Source organism: Mustela erminea, chromosome 3 (genome assembly GCF_009829155.1).
Source record: "Mustela erminea isolate mMusErm1 chromosome 3, mMusErm1.Pri, whole genome shotgun sequence".
NCBI classification, from domain to species: Eukaryota; Metazoa; Chordata; class Mammalia; order Carnivora; family Mustelidae; genus Mustela; species Mustela erminea.
This window is the reverse complement of record NC_045616.1, coordinates 157,485,991-157,508,872: the sequence shown is the minus strand read 5'-3', so window position 1 is coordinate 157,508,872 and position 22,882 is coordinate 157,485,991. Positions and strand designations below refer to the sequence as shown.

The 22,882-nt window shown below is 46.3% G+C and overlaps 1 protein-coding gene across 10 annotated transcripts in view; it reads right to left on the bottom strand.

The window, feature by feature from the left end:
- The window catches only part of SEMA5A (semaphorin 5A), a 460,606-nt gene that overhangs the window by 10,183 nt on the left and 427,541 nt on the right, over positions 1-22,882 (bottom strand). For 8 of the 10 annotated variants that reach the window (XM_032337773.1, XM_032337781.1, XM_032337775.1 and 5 more), the window contains 4 exons: positions 12,663-12,888; positions 9,438-9,656; positions 2,109-2,279; positions 130-285 (listed from right to left, as the gene is read on the bottom strand). In XM_032337773.1, coding sequence (XP_032193664.1) covers positions 130-285; positions 2,109-2,279; positions 9,438-9,656; positions 12,663-12,888 — 772 coding nt within the window. Of the gene's footprint in view, positions 1-129; positions 286-2,108; positions 2,280-3,577; positions 4,327-9,437; positions 9,657-12,662; positions 12,889-22,882 lie in introns of those variants that run through there. The other 2 variants (XR_004284305.1, XM_032337782.1) reach the window with 2 other exon arrangements.

The window sequence follows — 22,882 nt, the reverse complement described above, 5'->3', positions numbered from 1 at the left end:
GTTGAGAGAATCAGCTTTGTTTCACCAAACATGACCTCCAAGGACAGATAAAACTCCCACCGAAGACTCATTTCCTCTCTAAATGATGGAAATGATTTGGTCCACAGTGACAAGCCTCTCTGCCCATACCTGGGATGTAGTTGGAATCAAAGCCACACGGCCGGCTCTCGGTGGTGTTTCCAGAACACTGGCTGCCCACAGGAAACAGAAGGATGCACTGGCGGGCACGGACCTGGACTCCAGACGCGTCGCACTCAGACCAGTCTGACCACTCCGACCAGCTCTCTGCAAAGACCGGAAGAGGGGACATGTGACAACAATGCCCCCTGAGACCAACCCACCTGAAAGCACCATAGGTCACACACATGACTTTCAATTTTCACATTACATTTGTAATGGGTTTGCATCTAAGGAGGATGGACACGTACCCTCGGAGCACCCCAGTAAGTCAATTACACATGGGCATGAATACAAGAACTTGGGAGACCTTCGATCAAAAATAATGTGCTTTTCTAAAATCCATGTTATTTTAGTGTTTTAAAGCCATTGTAATTGGACACCTGACACGCTATTTCATGAGGTCCAGCTGTGCAGAGACGGTCAGTGGTCACGGGAGAGAAATCTTCAGTGTGGACCCTGTTTCCCACAGGGCAATGCTCCTCTGTGAAGCGTGGCCCTCAAACGCTCTCCTGCCAAAATTCCTACAGGCCGCCGAGCTCAGGCAAGAGAAATGGTGCTGCATGAATCCGAGAGCCCTGGTTGCTGAGAGGGGTTTCGAGCTCCTACAAGAACCTTCCCTTCTGTCGCAAAAAACAATTCTGTGATCGATACACCAATGTCAGGCTGTACATGAGGTAGAAGTTCTGTTATCCCAGGTGTATTGTTGCCTCTGGGCCCAAGATCAGTGCATGAGTCTGAGGTTAAGGCCCAAAGCTAAGTGATCTAAGGTCACTTCACTCTCAAGTGGAACATTCGCTCTGATTCGTGAAATTCACCCAGGCTTACAGATGTTTGAAAAGAAAACAACACTCATATTTTAAGTAAGGATGTCAAAAAAAAAAATGTGCTCTCAATATTATTTGGAAATACTGAACAAATTAAAAGGGTTTATTTTATACGCAGTTTGCTTTTTTGTTCTTCTCAAATTTCTGTACCGTCTTTGTGTTATAGGGGAAATCTGGAAATCCAACATGTGCCTGGATCCACTGAAAGAAGTGACATTTTTTCTTAAAAATGTGTAAAGTACCAGGTTTGGGGATGACCGTGAGAATCTGGTTTCTAGGCACTTTTCAATATAAATGGAACTTTCCAGAAAGATCTGCAGGAGCAAGTTAAAAAATTAAAAGTGTGGATGTTTCAACATCAAAGTTAGACTCAGCAGAGGGTGTCACATTTCCATGCAAAGCAGCCCCCATGTGTCAGGACAAAGCAGATTACTGGACGAGGACACTGCTGCAGTGTCCCCACCGGGCACCTGTGTGAGCCAGCTTCTGAACTTGGGTTCCCCACCTCCCTCCCTGGAGCCCCACCTCCCTCCCTGGAGTCCCGTCCCTGGACCTGAGCCAAGTCCTTCACAAGGGCTCTCCTTGCTCTTCAACCTGATTTTCAGATCCCATTACCAGATTAAACCTTTTAAAAGTGCATAGGGAAGGAAAAAATGAAACATGATGGGATTGGGAGGGAGACAAACCCTAAGAGCCTTTTAATCTCACCAAAAAACCCTAAGAATTGTAGGGGGTGGGTGGGGAAAGAAGAGGGTGGCTGGGTGACGGACATTGGGGAGGTATGCGCTATGGTGAGTGCTGTGAAGTGGGTAAGCCTGACGATTCACAGACCTGTACCCCTGGGGCAAGTAATACATTATATGTCAATAAAAATAATTAATTAAAAAAATGCACTGTGGTGACCTGCGTCTGTTCCTAGCTGTGACACTATGGCGAGAACGATTTATTCTATGGTCAGACAAGGTAGTGTGACGTCACTTCAAGGATGATAGTGCGGGATTCAGGGTTCCCTTCTTGCAGTCTGTGCTCTTGTGGGGTCTCATCAGTTTCATCACTTGTCAATCAAGGGAGGGAAGGGGCGGGCTAGGCCGCATCGGTGCTTACCTGGGCAGGGCTGCGTGTTGCACAGCGCCTCCTCCGTGTGCAGCCCCAGGCAGATGTCCCCTCCGTAGGCTGGGGCTGGGTTTGTGCACGAGCGCGTCCTCATGTAGTGCCCACCTCCACACGTCGCCGAGCACTTTGACCAGGGAGACCAGCAAGACCAAACGCCGTCCACTGGGAGGGGACACAAAGTCACAGCACTTGTGACATCTTGAGCTGACGCATCGGATGCGGCCGCATACGGAACGTGCCTTGCAGGACGGCACGGGGCGCACCGCGCACTGGGGTGAGCCTTCGTGTCTGGGCTCTCCTGGTGAGGAAACCAGCTTGGCTAATTTCTCCCTGAGCTCGGCGTCCTCAGTTCCTCCTACTTGTTCTTCTGGGCAATAGATCTAAACATGTAACACGCAAGCATGAAGACAGCCGAGGAGAGCTAGGGATGTAATATAAAGTCCCAGTTTCCGGGGAAGGACCACGAGCCACGTTCCGTGGTCATTCATGGGAAGGCCAGCTAGCTCGCTCTCACCTTTGCTAATCGCACCATCCACCCAGAGCCAAGGATACGCAGCTGCTGTCACGAGCTTCCTTCCTACTTGGATCATAATGGGCTCCGCGGCCGGGGGCGTCGAGAACATCTAACGGGTTCTGGGAGGAACTGGGATGGGCGCTCTGGAGACGCAGGCGCGAAACCACCAAACGCAGCGCGAACTGCGGTGACTCGGCAGTGCGTTTCTGGGAGGGACCAAAGCCACGAATCCCCACATCCACAGCTAGACGTGGGGATGATTAGGGAGGCAAGTTTTACAATGTGGACACGAGGCATGACTGGTTCCATGACTGCTAGTAACCCGGAGCAGGTGTCCCGTTTGCCCCCGCCTGGGCCCCTGACACCTGCGCACGGACGCCCTGAGCGCAGGCACCCGTGGCCCGTCTGCACGTGGGACCTCGATGCTCGTCCTGCCTTAGCTGATGCTGCTGAGCCGGCCCCCTGCGCTGCCCACGGTCTCCAGTGCTGTCATATCCACCCGCTCTTTATCGAAGTCCTGAACCACGCGCCCTCTTCTAGCCACCCCCATTTTTTTCCAGAGTCCCAGGAGAGAGCTGTAGGACTTGGGCAGCTCGAGGAGAGGCTCATCAGTGGGCAAAAAGAGCCATCACCACAGCGAACGACAAGGAAACCCAATGAGAGGCTCACTGTTACCGTAAGTACATAATTTCATAGTTTGTTTTCTCCGTATCCTACATAAAAAGAAAACAGAATGGGGTGCCTGGGTGACTCATGTGGTTAAGGCCCTGCCTTCCACTCAAGTCATGATCTCAGGGTCCTGGGATGAGACCCGCTCCCAGTGGGGAGTCTGCCTCTCCCTCTGCCCCTCCCCCTGTTTGTGCTCTCCGACTCTCCTTCTTGCAAACAAATAAATAAGATTTTGAAACAAACAAACAAACAAACAAAAAACCAGAAGCCATCACGGGAAGCAATGCCAAAGTCAGTCAAGGTTGTTTTGGCTGGAATTACATCATTGGTATTTTAATACATGCAGCATGATTTAACGCATCTCTGTGGAGTAATATTTTCCTTTAGATACAGGCATGGGTAAAAACATGAGCAGGAATTTCATTTTCATGATATTTTTATCTGCCAAAAAAGTAGAAAACAAAACAGAAATGAAACATTTGAACCCCATTTTAAAGTGAGTTTTGACCTAGCTGGGAACTTTGTGATTCAGAAGTTTCTATGTTTTCCCTAGCAGGCGATCAGGTGAATCTGGAAGTTAAGAGGGAACCAGTCAGTTATCGGCCACCCGCTGTGGTACCAGTAAGAGGAGGCAAAACTGTAAAAGTTTCAAAAATCCTCTTCTACATCTATTCTCACTGGGGGGACGCCTGCTGCCAGCTTCTCTGCCGGTAACTTGGGCTGAAGCTTGGCCTTTGGCGCATATGCTTGTACCCCCCAAAGGGCGCCTCTACATCACAGTGCCTGAGAGGAACAGGTGTCAAAGAGCGTGGGTGTCTGAATGTGTACAAGACCGTCTGGAGATCAGAAGGCTCTAGAGCCTCATCTAGAACCAGACCTGGAAGCAACCACGGGGTCTGAGGGTTCTTCACTTTTGCATCTCATGATAGACGTGCTGACCAGTGTCCAACGGGTATGTTTAACGATGCTCAGTACTAACTATCCACGCAGTGCAGTTCAGAACCACAGGAGGACATCACCTCACACCTGCCAGGATGGAGATTACAAAAAGAGAAACAACAGATCATAATGCGGGTGAGGATTTGGAGAAATCGGATTCCTTGCCCACTGCTGGTGCAAATGCACACCGGCACGGCCGTGAGGGACAGCATGACTGTGGTCCCACAAAATATTAAAAACAGAATTACTGTACGATCCAGCAATGCCACTTCTGGGTGCAAATTTCAAAAGAATTGAAATCAAGACCTTGAAAAAGATCTGCACTCCCATGTCTGTTGCAGGGTTGTTCACAAAAACCCACATCCGCGCTGTTCGATACCATTTCCATAGAGAACAGTCCCGTTTTGTGCACTTAAAGATTTATGTACAGAGGCCCTTGGGTGCCTCAGTCTGTCGAGCACCAGATTCTTGGTTTTTCTCAGGTTATGATCTCAGGGTCGTGAGATCCAGCTCCTTGCTGGGCTCTGCGCTCAGCGTGGAATCTGCTTGGGATTCTCTCTCTCCCTCTCCCTCTGCCCCTTCCCCTGCTCTCTCTCTCTCTCAGGTAAATAAATAAATTTTAAAAATATACATTTTTAACAGGGTGGCACCCATGTTCAATATTCTTACAATAAAAAACTTAACAACAAACCAAAGATTGAATTTTTTCATTCATAATCATTTTTTAATTTTTCATTATTACTTTTTAAAGATTTTATTTATTTATTTGACAGAGACACAGCACGAGGAGGGGAGTAGGAGAGAGAGAAGCAGACTTCCTGCCGAGCAGGGAGCCCAATATGGGGCTTGATCCTAGAACCCTGCAATCATGATCTGGGCCAAAGGCAGATGCTTAACAGGGGAGCCACACAGGTGCCCCTCATTCATAATCATTTTATAAAAAAGCAGCACTCATAGTCACGTTCTGGGAAGCCAGTAAGCTGATATCTAGAACCTACCTTGTGGTATTTCAAATAGCATTTACTCCTATCCACATTTCAACTAATATTCCAAATATTACCTCATCTAGTCTGATCAATGCTACCCACACCATACACACCACTGTTGTCTTGGTATCAAGAAAAATTCCCCTGGCACAGTCCTGTTAGTTAGTTATCAGAGTGCAGTCCTTGTTCCAAGTGCGAACAGTTTGAGGGCACATGTGTAACAGAACCCAGTTGCTAGAACACTCCCACTTGCCAGTTTAAACCATTAAGATACAGTATCTACCTGTATCAATTTCAACTGCGACTTCATTGTCCTAAGGGATATTTTCAGAACTGGGGAAAGAGATGCTTCCAGCACAAAGGAATTCAGAGGAGAATTCTGGCCACTTTACTCTGTCAGGTAGTGGCCCTGATCTGCAATTGCCCGACATCCCCAGGCCAGCTCGACCCCACTCCTCACCTCTTGCCCCCTGAACGCTGTGCTCCCATCACCGACCGCCGCCTCTTCCAGAGCACAGACGGACTCAGAATGCAAGGGGGATGGTGCTTTGTACGGGATGAAAAATGATCCTGAACACTGAAGGAGGAAGGCTGAACTATTACCCAAATAGAAAGTGCGGAGTATGAGAAGCCTCACGGCATTGCCTCCACTGCCAGGGAGATTGCAGAGCGCGGGACGGAACCAGGAACTTGGAAGGTTTAATGAAATGATTAATGTCTGAATGTCAGGCATCCTGGGGGCTGTCAGAGACATAAAGTCATGCTTTCCAGTCCTCTGGGACGTGTGTGCCTGTGATGGTGTTTCCCCAGAGTCCCGAGGCCTCGCCACACGGTCTCCACTGCAGGACAGCCGTGCTGGGGGCTCAGAAGTGTCCTGCACCAGCTGTCTTCCCCACCACCAAGCAGCCTCGCAGCTCCTTCTGGACAGAACCTAAGTCTTAGGATCCTTTTATGGCACTTACAGTTTACAAAACAGAGCATAAACTCAAGGACCTCATGAAGAGAAAGGCACGTGCCCTCTCGACTCATCACGGATGTCTAACACGTTCTCTACAGAACGCACGGCTGTCCCGACGCATCGTTTTCATTCGGAGTCTGCCCCTCCATTAGACTGTCCCTCAGTCTGCCTCCTCCCTCATACTTACGACTCCCCTATATACATATATGATCTTACTTGAACTTGAATATTGCTCAGGAACAAAGAACTACCTTTGTCTCCACCTTTGTAGGCCAAGGTCTAGAATCCTTAGTTATGAGACAAACAGGGATTGAAAAAAAGGAGTGAAGAAAGACCAAGCTATTTCTCAATGTTGGAGGAAAATTATGTAGGTGAAGTTACGACCAGATCAACCCACGCAAGGGGAAAAAGAATCATTTCAACAGGATCTCAACTTCAAACCCTTACGGCAGTTTACTATATAAATTGGGATTGGAGATCAAATTTTTCATTGATTGATTTTATGTTCACCCAGCTTCAGATTTATTTTCAAATCCAGTCATAAGGAGAAAACTGGTTTTTAAATAAGATACGGTGCCCATTTGTAACTGTTCTTTATGGACCCAACAGAACTAAGAATGAGTCAATTCGCAGAGAGGAGAAGGTCCTAAATGAGGTAAAAATAGCCCGATTACTGGCAGAGCAGCTCAGCACCCACATCCTTGAACGTTTCCAGCCCCTCCTTGCCAAGTTACATCCTATCATGCGTTTAGGAATTTTCTAGAAGGTGGGAGAGAAGATAGAATTCATCCAACTCAGTTCCCTGAACTGGCCCATTCCCGAGAGGAAAGTGACGGGGCCACTCTAAATATTTCCATACCCTCTGCGGAATCTTGGCTTTCAGAAAGAAAATGAGAATGGAGCTATGTCCAGACATGAAGGTTACGTATACACGATATTGGCTTGACCATGAAATCAACTCAAATAGAAACAGCCACCAGGTCATGTTAAGGGGGGGTCTCTGAGATGGGTCTGAGTCTTGCACTCAAGGCCCGAAGCGGCCTCCAAGCATGGAGAAGTCTGCATGTTCTGCTGACAAGTGACGAGGTCGCATGTCTGGACCCTGGGGATGTGGGGGTGGATGGAGAGATCCTGACATTCCCTTGTCGCCCTCCCCGTTCGGTTTATAAGACAGATCCTGATCTAATGATGTCACCACCACACTCTCTCCCAGTGCCAGGGAGGAATGCTACTCTCCATGCTGGGGCTGTGGGAAAGAGCTGGTTCTGTGACCTTTCCCAGCCCCTCCGCATCACTTGGCCGGGAGAGCCAAGCAGTCGGAGGCAAGAGTCTCCTGAGGCTGGAGAAATTCAGGCAGAGTCGGCCTAGGCGGAGCGCAGCAGCCATGGGAGCAGGGGTATTATTGGGCTCCCCGCTGCAAAGCTGAGAACTAAGTATTTTCAGTTTAATGTACATTTATTCAAACTTCCATCCAACTACCTATCCACCCACCAATTCAGCCACCACCCACCCATCCGTCACCCATTCATCCACCCGTCTTCTGGTCATCTTCCCACCCATTCACCCATCACCCGTCCGTCTGTCTTTCATCTGTCTGTCCACCCACCTATCTACTCAGCCACTAAGTCATCCACTACTCATCCATCCATGCGCCCGTCTACCATCCGCCAATCCAACCATCACCCCTCGTCTACCGCCCGCCCATCTGTCCATCCATCATCTACCCGTCTTCCCCCCGTCTACCCATCCACCAATTCAGCCACCCCCATCCACCCATCCATCCGTCACCCGTCCATCCATCTACTCATCCACTCGCTCATCCAACAAATCCTCACTGGGCACTGCTGCAAGCCAGTTCCTTGCTTAAGTTGCTCCAAAACTTATTTGTACCTACTGGAAAAGATGCTATGCTCACAGGTTTCTGTACCTTTAAAAACACTGTACCTGGTGTTTGGGATGACACCCCCACCCCAGATTATTATCCCCCCTTCTCTATTTGGCCAACTCCTTTCTGGCCCTCAGAACCCCGCTCACGGGCAACCTGATTGGGGTAGCTGCCATGGCTCCAGCTCAGTGGGTCCTTGGCTGGTATAGCCACTAGGTCTGGTCAGCAGCCCAACAGCCAGTGACCATCCGGGGTCGACATTATTCACAGGATGTCTCCTCATGAACTCTAGGCTCCTTTCTGACCTGGACCATATCGCTGTGCCCACACACAGCCTGTGAATGGTGCCTGGTGGGCGAGCCAAAAATGTTTGCTGACAAAGTTGAACGAAGGAAGGAAGACCGAGTAACCCAATGCTTGTTCTCTTTCTCTTGTCCTTCAGTGAACGATTGCTGATGGCTGTTCCGTGTGTGCCAGCCTGTGCAGGGAGCTGGGGGCACTACAGTGAGTGGGACCGTCACGGAGGTCCCTGCTGTTCTGGAACCCTCACGGGGCAGAGTCAGAGGCAAGTGCAGAGCCCTAGACAGCGTTCTGGTGGCCGTGAGGCATCGATGAAGGAGCCTCTGGTTATGGGAAGGTAAGGTGTTAGTGAGTCAGGTGTGAGGGCTGCTCCCAGGGCTCGGCAGGAGGAGCACAGAGAGGGCTAGCGTGCTGGGGACGACAGCCAGCCTCAGGACTGCGTGTGCACGCAGCGTCCTGTCCAGGAAGACGGACGCTCTTTCAGCTGATTTCCTAGCCCTGTGCTCATTTCAGAACTCTGTGGAATGAACTGTCTCCGGAGGAAGACCCAGACAGCACAGCCTCTGTCTGCCTCCAAGAGAAAAAGAGCGTGTGTTTAGAGAGCAGAATTCAGGACAAAATGGAGCCCTGCTGACTGAGCACATGAGGGCCACCAGTGGGTCACTCTTGATACCTGTCATCCTGGAGGAGGACACAGTGGTATGAAGAGAGGGCAGTCTCTGCAGGGCTGGGCCCATCAGTTTGGGAGGAGGCCAGCCACCAGCTTCGAGGACACAACCCAGCTCTCCAGGCCTGCACTGCTGGGCCCTCTGCTCCATCAGGTGCGGAGCCTCCCGGGGGCTCACGAGAATGTTTTAGTTTCTTTAAAATCAGCAAAAATAAATGAATATAACCCAGTCTAGGTTATAGCTGTCTGTTTACCAAGGCAGGTAGAAAATATAATCTGTGACTTTGCACATGTTTAAGCTCAAGCACAAAGCCAGGGAAGTCGAGCAAGCCTCCCCAAATTAGAAGGTTGTCTAGGGCCCTTGAATTTCCAGATGTTTCCCAGATTGCTCAATCCACTCACCTGGGCAGGGCAAAATGTTGCACTCCTGGTATTCCAGGGATGGGCCCAGGCACGGCATTCCCCCGTACTTGGGCTCGGGGTTGTTGCAAACACGCTTCCGGCTCCGAATGCCCCTGCTGCAGTCGCGGCTACACTGTGACCACGACGTCCAGGCTGACCAGGCCCCGTTGACGGTGTGGGCGGAGTATCTCCCAGAACGCAGGAAATCCCCAGAAAGACCTGCCAACAAGACGGCCGAGTGCAGCTCTGTTAGACGTTCTGAGAGTAACCGGAGGCCCCACAACCCTCCTTCTCTCTCAGCTGCCTGCTTCGTTCGGCACCTACACCTCCCATATCGGTTGCATATTTTTCCTACTTCGGAAGAAAAGAACTGCAGGTGAACTGCTTTTACATAGTGGGATGCAACCGAGAACTTGACTGGTGAATGTGGTCACATCCTCATGCAAGTAATAGGTCTTGGGTTTGTAGGTCACTCGTTTTAATGAGAAACTTCTTACAAAGGAAACACAACTTCCTCACTTCCCTCGGGAATTCTAGAGCATTCTAGAACAGGACAGGAGGTGAGGCTCACCATGGGGGACAGCCAGCTGTAGAGAGGAAAGCGTGGCTCGAACAGTCTCCTCAACCCGTCCCTCTCGCTGTGAGCCTTTCCGCAGGGAATTCAGGCTGTTGAAAGACGCGGAGCTCACCCCTTCCCTATCAGACCCCAGAGACGGGGGGCCATCAGGAACCCCACAGGGGGCAAAGCTCATGACCCGGAAATGAAGACATCCGTGCATGACTGTGCCAAGGGGCTTGGGCCCCTCTGAAGTGTGGGGCCTGGTTACTCGCAGCTGGGTTGCCCCAGGTACCTGCGTGGCCGCAGAAGCAGCAGCAGCAGTCGGGAGCTGTCTTGGAAGGAACCCGCTCTGGTCCTTTCCGTGTGTCTGATCTGCTCTGACCACTCTACACTCACTAAGTCATTTAATTAATCAGTCACAGCCAAAACGCCTGTTGGCTTTGATGAAAATGGCTACTCACTTGCAATATTAGCAAACATTCTAATGCTCTCGAACAGTGGCAATGTGACTCAGGTTTTTAAAGGAAACTGGAAAAGCCTGGGTGGCTCAGTCGTTCAAGCATCTGCCTTTGGCTCAGGTCATGATCCCAGGGTTGTGGAATCGAGTCCTGTATCTGCCTCCTCGCCTTGGCAGGGAGTCTACAGCTCCCTCTGTTCGTGCACTCTCGCTCTCTCTCTCTCCTCCTCGCAAATAAATAAACAACTTCATTTATTTAAAAAAACAAAAACAGCTCTCAAAGTATGCCACAAAGTTCTGGGGAAGTGACTATCATTGAAAACAAACATCATCTTTGGCTTTGTATGTCTCTGAGAATAAAAGGGTAAAAAACGTATGTTCAGAAAAGACAATGACAGTCTTCTGTGGGGAAACACTGACACTCATTGTCTCTTTTTCACTTTGGTGTCATAAGAAATATGACAGTTCATGACCCGCTCTGAAATGAGAAAGTTAAGTGCATGAATTGGAAACAGGGTTACCAGGATTTGGAAATAAAATAGAGGGAGCCCAGTTAAATCTGAATTTCAGATTTCAGAATTTCAGAAACAACAAGGAATGTTTCAGGGTAAGTACGTCCCAAATATTGCATGGGGCATACTTATACTAAAAAAAAAAAAGAAAAAGAAAAAAAAATCTGAGAAATATCTGAAATTCATCTTTAACTGGGAATTTTGTATCTTATGTCACAATCCCAATGTGAGATGAAAAGACTGTCCCTTGCAGAATGTAGATCTTTACATGGGCCCCCAGTTTCCTCTTGGTATTCCAGCCTATGTCCTTCCTTCTTACTGAAGCAGTATTTTACAAAATTAGTAGGAATGAAGATCATTTTGCTTGATTTTCTGCATGTATAGGTGTTTGCTTTAAAGGAATTATAGACATACTCACACAAAACTTTTCCCTAAGCAGAATTTTTTTTTTTCCCCAAAAGTGATGAACATGCGTGTGTATAGTTGCAGAACTACAGTGATCAGAATGGTCTGAGGTCCGGAGATGGTCACTGTCAGGACCTACAACCAGGAGTGGCTCTTGATGGCAATGGCCAGGCCTCCAAGCACGCAGGCTGGCAGACCCAGCTGCCCCTGCTGTCCAGCAGCTCCCCGGAGGAGGCAGGCATCGGTGACACGAGTGCAACTGCTCCACACAAGAGCTCCCCTCTGGCAAGGCAGGAGGACACTGATCACACCCCATGAATTTACCCTACCCATGGCAGCCCGACATGGTAGCTCGCCACCTCTGTGGTTCAATAAGGCCACCCACTCTGGGTCCAAGGAGCTGTCTCTAAAAGCGACACTGACGGTGACTGTATGCTCACGTTGGGAGAATAAGATGGAATCATAAACGCAAATGTGCCGAGAAATGTTCCCGGTGGTCTAGTGCACGATGGCACTGTCACTGTTCTCAACATATCGTGCTCCGAGAACCATCTGTGAACACCTATCTTCTTTTTTAGAATTGGACAGCTCTTGTTAAAGTAGGTGAGAGAGACAGAAGAGATGAAGAAGAAAGCAGAAGCGAAGATTTGGGGCGACGAGGAGGCTCACCCCCTTTCCTGCAGTACAGAAGCTGAGCTCCAGGGGGAGCAAGTGAGTTATGAGGCGAGATGCCCACTAAGCCGCAGGACCGGGCGGAGGGTGCATCTCCTAGTCTACCTTAGAGTTGTCCCTACCTTATTCACATGATACTACAGATATGAAAAGGACAGAGAAATTTCAAAGACTATGAGAGGATTCTCACATGGTGAACTTTTTAGCAGAAAGAACCTTCTACAGACAGACGCACTTTGTGTTGGTCCAGCTCGGGGAGAATCCAAGCAAAAGCTTATTTGCAGCTTACGTTTTGGGGGGCCAGAAGCTTTACGGAAGACCACTGAGCCTTCCTCAAGATATTTCCTGATCTCAAACAAATCTCCCACCAACTATCCTGGATGGCTAATGGATACAGTGTTACTGTGAGGGCTGAATTCATAGGACCACCTCGGTACAGAAGACTTTCTCATCAACTGGCTATCAAGCCGGTTCTGCACGAGTGGGGGTCATTGTCAGAAAGATGGCGACGCTAGAAACAGGCAAAGGAGAACATCCCCTCCCCTCGCTGTCCTCGGACCTTAGAGACGGGATCAAGCACCCCTCTGCGGGAAGGGGGTGGGTCCTGGGGGGCCGCTCACCGTCCGTGGAGCAGCCGCTGGTTCCGTCGCTGGAACAGTACCGCATCTCGATTCTCTGCCTTCCCACTTCCAGCAGGTTTGGGTCAGGCAGGCGGGCTTTGCAGGTATAGCGGAATCGTTGCTCGTAGTGGCCCCCGTTGTCCGAGATGTTGACGGGCGTCCAGGGCGTCCAGGGCGTGGTCTTCTTCAGCTCCGGGCAAGGGTTGGTGTTGCAAGGCTGGTACTCCTGGGCGAGAAGATGGCATGTGCTTATGGTGCAAGCATCAGCGGAGACCCGTGCTTGCTCCCTTTCCTGGAAGACGGGGCTCTCTGAACCTCACGTCCTGACACCCATCTGTTATTCTATCGAGTGAAAAACACAGTGTTGCTCAGCTGGGGCTTTAAGAGCCTGTTCAGCGTTCAGGTCAACTGCAGGAGGAATCTGCAGTTTCTCCTGCGTCATCAAGGAGAATGAAACAATACATGTACCCAGATGCGAAGAAGAATGGTGAGCCCATAAAGATCCCCTTCCTCTGCCTTGGTGAGTAGCCCAAACTGCTGAGTGCTCCATGTGAAGCTTAGGTGTTTTTTTAAAAAAGGCTAAAAGTTACGGAACCAAACATTTTATTTTGGACAACATAATACTCAGTTTAAATTCAATGAGTATTTTAAGCTCTGGGATGACGGCCTGCAAGTGTTAAGAGTAGAAGAGTCTCCAAAGAACACAGAGAGTACAGAGTAACTTCTAGTGTGTAACTTTTCACATTCCCTGGTTAGTCCCTGGAAAGCATTTCTCAGTTTCTCGTCCTTTCCCTCGCCACCAGATTCCTCCCTCTCAAGCACAGGTGGGAGCGTCCCAGTTACTGAGTAGCGTACGTTTGAAGGTCTGGCAAATGGGGCATGGTGTGAGGTGTGGGGGGGTGGAACTGATTAAGATTCTTAAAGATTTATTTGCCAAGAATTCTAAACACGGCATCTCCATAAAAAAGCACCACGTATGAAGGGTACAAGGTTTGGCCTTGGACACAGCACTATTCGTTCTTCCGTCGGACAATAAAGGTTTCGTTAGAGGGAAACCCACGACATATGACACACCCATTATTAACGTATTTAAAAAATGATTTTTATTGATGTTAAACATATATACCAAGAAAGTGTTAAATAGCCTCTAAGTTTTTTTATGAAAAAGAGAAACATTCTTTCTTTCTCCGTAGCTTGTAGTTAAATATTTGCATATTTAGCCCCTAGTTCTAACATCCAGAATTTTCCAGGACCAGGCATGATCCATTACCTGTGCCTGTGGAAGGAGAGGGTTTGGCCCTTGACCACCCGCCCCCCATCCCTGTGTCTGCGACATTGATGAGGACTTCTGATCTCTGTCATCTTAATGCAGTCACATTTGTCCCTTGGGTTACATCAAAATCTGGTGTTTGCACTCATAACTAGGGGCACAACATCCACAGCTGAGGGATGTGATAAACCGATGGGCTCGCTAATCTTACCCAGGTCCCTCGCACACCCGGGTTCCTGAGGGTGGTCGTTCAGATTCTGTGAATCCATCACCAATTCATCTCCCCTCCCATCGGGGATTTAGGCACAGTAAAAACTGTCCTTGTGGGTTTATGCTTAGAAGGAATACTCCTTTAATATGACAGTCATGGGTTTCCAGTAGGAGAGAGAGTGGCCATGTGTCCACACCGCCAGCCCTACCTGGAAGCCTATTAAAATATGTATTTTGTCAGTAATCTAGTTACTATAGCAATTTTTCTCTACTAGTAGTCCAATTAAAAAGAAATTTCTAAGTAACAAAGCCTTGGTGACATCACAAGCTTTCAGCAGGAATTATGGAAAGTGGTCACAACTGCTTCCCTGATTTCACATCTTCTCACCATTCCTTCCCCAACCACACCAGTGTGCCTTCTCTCTACCCCAACAATATCAGGAAGATTGATGACTCCATTTCCCTTTGTTTACAGCATCTTTTATTATGATATTATTCGGATGCTGCCTCCCAAATGAAAAATAAAATAGCCCCAATGAATGCCATAAACCCAATCGTGTGAAAAACCAGGCAGAACACGCATGAGCCCTCTCATCTTCTCTTGAAATGGAGGCCACACGATAGGAATGAAATAAACCCTCTGGGCTCTTCCAGGCTTATACTGTGACGGCGCCGCCATCCCCAGACTGAAAACGTCAGATGCCACCATCATCACCTCAGCTTGGTGGGACAGGTGGCCAGGGCTCCTGGCTGAAACTGACCTGGAACATATGTGATTTACGGACCCCTGCTTAAAAATGGCGGGTCTTGAGCATTGACAAGTCCGTCAGTGAGATCCCCCATCTTAAGAAAAAAACGTAGAAGATGCTCCCAGTAACTCTCCACTTCCGTACACGAGACATGTCACCTTTTCTATGGAGGTGAAATTTCATTTTTTAAATACATGAATAGCAAATATATTTTAAAGCTGGCTCAGGGGGCTGAGTTGGTCTCTGTGGGCTGGTGACATGTCCCGTGTGGCAGAGACGGGCACAACTCAAGGGTAAAGATCAATTCGGGCTTATTAGCCCTGGCCTCTGGTAAGTTTGTTCTTCTGTTTATTGTCTTTTCATCATTATGAAGCCCACCTTGAGATTCAGAACTTTCCTTTCATCTGCTTCTTGAGGTTTATTGTGATGCAATCATTTAAAATAGCAAATTACAGGGGCACCTGGGTAGGCTCAGTGGGTTAAGCATCTGCCTCAGGCTTGGGTCGTGATCCCTAGATCCTGGGATTGAGCCTCCTCTCAGGTTCCCTGCTCAGCTGGGAGTCTGCTTCTCCCTATTCTACTCCCCCCTGCTTGTGTTCCCTCTCTTGCTGTGTCTGTGTCAAATAAATAAATAAAATCTAAAATAAATAAATAAAATATCAAATAATGAAATGCTGAGAAATAGTATGACCAATCAGTTTTCTATCAGTGACCCAAATTATGAAGTGATTTGATTCAGTGGTAAGTCATTCTATGGCTCAGCCGAATCTGGAGGCGACACCGGAGTAACTACCCAACTTTGGATCATTATATTTAATGCTAAAGATAGAAATTATTTTCAAAGAAATTTCAGGGAGCTAATAACTATTACTTGTCACATAGGATTCCTAATACTCAGGTGGAAAATACTAGGTGACAATGGTTACTAATACCAGTTCCACTTCTGGGTATATAGCTGAGGAATCTGAAATCAGCATCTTAGAGTGATATCTACACTCCCGTGTTCATTGCAGCATTACTCACAGCAGCCAAGGAATGGCAGAAGTGGGTGTCCAACCACAGATGAAAGGATAAGCAAGATGCGGTATGTGTGTGAACAAAATATATAATATACATACAACGGATAATAATAATATACAATATATACTATAATATACACCATTCAACCATAAAAAGGAAGAAAATCTTCCCATAGATCCAGGCTTTTATGCTCAGGTTACATTATTTGGGTCTTATGAGGACCTCTAGGCTAACTGCCAGTGATAAAAGTTATTTTCCTCTGGATACTTTTCATTCTAGAACATTCTCTGGCTTTCCTGAAGAACAAAGGAGGAGCACAGTTACTAGGTTGTCAGTCATCCTGTATTTAAATCCAATTTTCCTACAGACACACATGGGCAGTGCCATGATACTCCACACAACCTGCAAAGGAACACAGCACCGAAGCTTGGAGGTCGTCCCCACTTCTTCCCAGGAAAAATGTTTCCTGTGTTCATCACAGGGTGGTTATAATGGTCAAATGAAATTATTAATAGACAAACACTCTGTAAACCATGAGAAGCTCTAGCAATGTAAGTCATTGTTATTACTCTATGAGGAGGCCAACGTCCAACGGTATATTCTGTCCCATTTCACTTTTCTTGACTCCAAGTCACTGAGAAAATCCTGAAGCAAAGAACTGATCCCAAAACCCAAGTACTATTTTCAATTTATTTCGGCAGATTGGTCCAACATTACCAGTTAGAATGAAAATCTCTTATTTGGTCCCTGAAAAATCCCTGCAATAAGTGGAAAGAGTAAATGATATTTTCTGTACAAAGTAAAGAAAGAGGGGCGCCTGGGTGGCTCAGTGGGTTAAGCCTCTGCCTTTGGCTCAGGTCATGATCCCAGGGTCCTGGGATCAAGTCCCACATCAGACTCTCTGCTCAGCAGGGAGCCTGCTTCCCCATCTCTCTGCCTGCCTCTCTGCCTACTTGTGATCGCTGTCTGTGTTAAATAAATAAATAATATTAAAAAAAAAAAAAAAAAAAAGAAAGAGCAGGTGGGAAAGTCCAGAGGGGCTCTCACCACCGCTTAGCTTAGGCCCTTGGAAAATATCTGTTGAAACACCCACTTCCATTCCACCCACCATCAGCTCATGTTCCAGCGACATCATCAATGTGAAGGGCGGTCGATCTAAGAAGAGTCCGGTATGCTCGGGGAGAAGGCCGCTCTACCCAGCCGCTGGAGACCGGCGCCTCTGGGAGGAGAAGCCAGAGAGAGCAAGCTGGACCCCAGGACATGGAGCGCAGGGGCAGGAACACCGGTGTCCTGGGGCGGCCGTTGCCAAAACGGAGACGGTTCATGAAAGTCAGCAAATGGGCCCCAAATGCTGGTTGGATGTGGAGGAAGCAAGGATATTCTGAAGCCTCGTGGGTAAGGAAAGAGAGCATAAAAGCCTTGTTTGGAGTCAAAACTCACGTGTGAGAATAACCTTCTTTCCAAAAAAAAAAAAAAAAAAAAGTTCATCAGGGGGCACCTGTGTGGCTCAGTCCGTTAAACACCGGCCTTCAGCTCAGCTCATGACCCCAGGGTCTTGGGATCCAGGACCCCATCGAGCCCCTCAGAGGCTTCCTGATCGGCAGGGAGCCTGCTTCTCTCTCTCCCTCTGCCTAATGCTCTCTCTGCTTGTCTCTCTCTCACTCTGTCAAATAAATAAATAAAATCTTTAAATTACATTTAAAAAAAAAAAATCTACCATTTGCAACAATTTGGATGGACCTTGAGGACATTAGGCCAAGTGAAACAAATCTAGCCAAGAAAGACAAATTCTGCTGCTATCACTTCTACATTGAATCTGAAAAGGAGACTCAGAGAAACATAAAAAGACTGTGGTTGTTACCAGGGGTTGGGGTGGGGGTAGGAACAGTGGTGAGGTAATGGCCAAAGGGTACAAACGTCCAGTCAAGAGGGTAGCAAGTTTGGGGATCTAATGGATGACGTAGCGATTACAGCTAATAATATTGTAGCATGCAACTGAAGATGTCTAAGAAAGAAGATCTGAGATGTTTTCACCTCAAAACAGAAATGGTAACTATGTGGTGGGACGGAGCTGGTAGTTAATACTCTAGCGGTGATCATTTTACAATATATAAATGGATCAGATCAATGTGAGATACATTTTAAACTCACAGAAAGCTATGTATCAATTTTTTCTGGAAAAAAATGAAGCTGGAAAATATAAGATATAAATTATAGAAAAATTTAAATTTTTAATAAATTAAAATGTATAAAAATAAACAGAGGGACCCATCGATGCGAGCAGAAAATATAAACAGAAGGTCAAGAACAACAAAACACCCTGAAGTTTATTAAAGCAATTTTGCACAATTCTCCAGATACATTCCCCATGTATTCTCTGTCACATTCAACAGTAAGAGAACCATCCATTTCAAGTTTAACCCAGGGGCGCCTGGGTGGCTCAGTGCATTGAGTAGTCTGTCTTTTGCTTTCAGCTCGGGTCATGATCTCAGGGTCGTGAGACTGAACCCCGCATCGGGTTCTGTGCTGAGCATGGAGTCTGTTTGAGATTCTCTCTTCCTCTGCCCTGAAGCTGGGAAGTACCTGTAGACATAGACTCTGGGGTCCAGTCCCTCTTCCCATCTGTATCGGCCTTTTCCTAATTCAGGCCACTGTCACCTAAGGCCTGGTTCACAAAATCAAAGCATGAATTTCACTGAAATTTGTCTATCTATAAGCCTGCTTTCACCCACAGACTGCAAGTTTGTCAAGGGCAAGAATTTTGTCACATTTAATTTACATTATCAATCTTTAGCATTTTTTTTTTTTTTTTGGTGAATGTATAAATCATATTGACCAATTCACAAATAAGTGCATTCTGAGGGAATGTGCATAAACTTGGGGAACAAATTCAGGTAATAAAGATGGGCTCTGTGTTTTGCGGTTTATTTTTCCTTTGAAAAATACTGAAATATGTATATTTCACAGGTTGAAAATAAAAGAGATGGTGACAATTCAAGCAAACTTTTGATAGCATGTGCTCAGCACAAACTAAGAAAATGACCTTTACAGTCGTGTCATCAATAGCTGAATACAGGAACGCGGTGTCCTCTAACAGGGGATACTCGTGGGTTTTGCATGCATTTGTCAGGTTCTCTTTCAGCATCAAAAGTTGTCCTGCTGAGACAGAAAGCCGTTCCGCACAAGACAAACAAGGAAGAAATGCTGTTGTGTTTGCAACGGGCCAAAGCGCTCCAGCAAGAGCACAGAAGCAGGCCTGTGGCCCCTGACACCTGAGACAAACAGCAAAAATTGACAGGAAGTCCTGGAAACGAGCTTCATGGTACCCAGTAAGGAAGAGAAGTGAAAGAGACGTGGTGGGTTCAGATCGCTAAGGACACAGAAAAACTTCTGCTTCCGGCCAAGATGGAGTAACAGAAACAGCCTTAGCCTTCTCCTCCAAAACAGCTTTAAAAACTGTATGGAACAACAGTTCTTAAAACATCGGACACTGGGCAACGATCGCCAAGTGCGGGGAAACATGAGGCGAGCCCCACAAGTGACCGAGCCTACAGCCTTGATGAGGGTTCCGGGCCCTGGGGGTGAAGGAGAACCAGGCCTACAGACTAGCGACTGAGGGGACAGAGCTGAGAAGGGGAGGGAGCCAAAGGAGTTGAAGTTCTCAGAAGGAGCGAGATACACAGAGGGAACACCAGTGTTGTGCAGACATCCGGCCTCAACTATTCTGTTGGGAACAAATCAGTGAAATGCAGGAAAACCACAAGAGTAGGGAAAGACCCACCTGCAAAGATCAAAGGGAACAGTGCACATCGCTCACACAGGGCCAGGCCCAGTGTTTGCTCGTAAGAGCAAGAGGGAACGACCTCACAATTCACCGGCATCTGTTAAGGACCAAGAAGGGTCTTGCTTCTGCCGTGGGAAAAATCACCCCAAACTCTGTTCCAGTCTCAACTAACAATGCCTAAAGCAAAAGCCGGAATGTTCATTCTGGTTTCACACAACCTGATCATGTTCTGAAGGAAAGCTCTCACTTAATTTCAGGAACACAAAAGTGTGTCCAAGACACCCCAAGGGAAAAAAATCACAATGCCCTGCCTGTAATTTAGAATGACCATATATGCAAAGAAGCTGATAAAAATCATGAGGTCTTATGAGGCAAAAAATCAATTCAACTGACATTGGCCCAGAAATGACCCAGATGACAGAATCTGTAGTCAAGAATATTAACGTGATTATGGTAACTGCATTCCATGTGTCCAAGTAGCTAGAAGACGGAACGCGGAAGTAGAGGCAGGGAGGGCATAAGGAGGAAGTAAAATCGACCGCACACAACACTTCCAGAGAAGCGAAAGGAGAGACCGCATCTAGGTCATTCTATGAGGCCCACTCTAATCCGGAATCAGAGCCGGACAAAGACATTACAAGAAAAGAAAACTGCATATGAATATGTCCCATGGAGAGAGACACAAAAATTCTTGACAATATTTTGATAAGTCAAACTCCAAACTGTAGAAAAAGTTTAATAACTGTAGGAAAGGATTAAGTGGGGATTCTGTTGGGGATGCTGGTTTGCATTAACCTTTGAAATTTGATCAGTGCAATTCACCATTTATTAACAGTCTAGAAAGTAAACCTATATGATAAGTTCAATAGATGAAAAATGTCATTTGGTAAGATTCAAAATTAATTCCTTATAGAAACTTTTCATCAACTATGAAAATAAAAAAGTTCCCCAGATCTGATGGACATGCATTAAAAATATATAAGCAACATCTTACTTAATGGCTAAAGCCTGCATGCTTTCATCCTAAGATCAGAAACAAGGCAAGCATATGTGCCCCTTCTACTTATAGTCAACACTCTACTGACAGTTCTATCTCACACAGCTAGGAAAGAAACAGAATTAAAAGTCATTTATAATGACAAGTAAAAACTAATTATCTTTTTATTCACAAACATTGTGATTGTACATGTAGAAAATACTATAGGATCTATCAGAAAGATGCTAGAAATAATGTTAATTTATCAAGGCTTCAGAATTCAAGATCAGTAGAACACGTTAATTGCATTTCTACATGCTAGCAAACAGCAATCAGATATTAAAAGAATGGCATTTACAGTAGCATCAAAAATATGAAACACTTAGCAATACATCTCACAAAATGTACTCGACTTTATACTAAAAGAACACCAAATCCCTTCAATGATCTACAGAATCAATGCAATCTGAATCACAATTCTAGAAGCCTTTTTTGGGAGTAAACATTGACAAGCTGGTTCTAAAATTCATGCAGAAATTTAAAAAAAAATCTAGAATATCCAAAACATTTTGGAAAGAAAGAACAGAGCTGGAGGATGTCCACAACCTGACTTCAAGACTCATTCTAGAACTACAATAGCGTTCTTTGCTGTCACCATCAAGATAGAAAGACTGAGCAACAGAATTCTGGACTGGAAAGTCCAGAAATCGACCTGCACATATATGGTTTATTCAGTTTTGATGAGGGAGCAAAGGCAATTCAGCAGAGAAAGTATAGAGACTTTTCTGCAAATGGAGCCGTAGCCATTGGATAACCATCTGTGCAAAGAAGACCTTTGAATGATAACTTACTTACTCCCTGCTTCATAGCAGACTCAAATGGATCATAGACCATAAAACCATAAAACCTCTAGAGGAAAGCCTAGAAGAATCTCTCTGTGACCTTCAGTCTAGCAAAGATTTCCTAGCTACAATGCCAAAAACATTACTCAGATAAGAGAAACAAAGACAATTGGAATTATTCAAAATGGGGAACTTCTGTTCTTTGAGAGGCACCCTGCAGGGAGAGAGGCAAGCCACACCCAGAGAAAGAATATTTGCAAATCAGATAAAAGACTCATGTCCATTATATGTTTAAAAAATTAAAATTCAACAATAAAAAAACTTAATACATAAATTGTCCAGGACAGCAATAGACATGTCACAAGAAAAGAGAGACGGCAAAAAAGGCGTATAGAAAAATTTTCAACACCATTTGTTAGAAAAAAGAAAACAAAAACCATAGGGAAAATACCACACACCTAACAGAATGGCTAAATTAAACATAAAACCCAAATCTGACACCACCAAATGTTGATGACCTTGCGGGGACTAGGAACCCCTCTCCTACTCTTCTGGTAGATGTGGAGCAAGGCACAATCCCTTTGAAACTATTTGACACTTTCTTAATAAATGAAACACACAATTACCACATGATCTTGCCATCTCCTTCCTAGATATTTACCCAAAAAACAGAGAAAGTAAATGTCCACCCAAATACTGGTACACAGAAATTCTTAAAAGTTTTACTGGTAATAGCCAAAAATAGAACCACCCATATGTCTATCTATCCCAAGTGATTGGCTAAACGAGTCATCTTATGTCCACAGAAGGGAATCCCAGTCAGCAGTAAAAAGAAATGAACTGTTGATGTATATAGCATAGAAGAATCTGAAAATAATGCCCGGTGAAAGAAGCCGGCTGAATGAATGACTCCATTCACACAAAATGATGGAAATGGAAACTAAGGTAGAGCCAGAAAGATCAGTAGTTGCCTGGGCTTGGGGAGGTGGAGGAGGGAGCGGTTACAAAAGGTACAAGGAAACTCCAGGGTTGACAGACATGTTCACTATCTTGATGGTGACATGGCTTCACGGATATACACACTTGTCAAAATGTGTCAAATTTTATATTTAGATGTGCAGTTTATTGTATGCGGATTATACCTCACTAAAACTATTAAAAGTGATATGTCCACAGGAAAACCAGTCTTTCTCAGAAGCGGTGGTTACCTTGCTCATTAGAAGCACTCTTCAAATCAACTGTGTGTGCGCCTACTTGCACACATTAAAACAACATTTCTGTTTTTCATAGCATTCACGTTGGAGTACTGGCAACTGAACGGACGTGACCACCGAGTATGTGTAGACGAATGCTTCATAAATGCAAAATG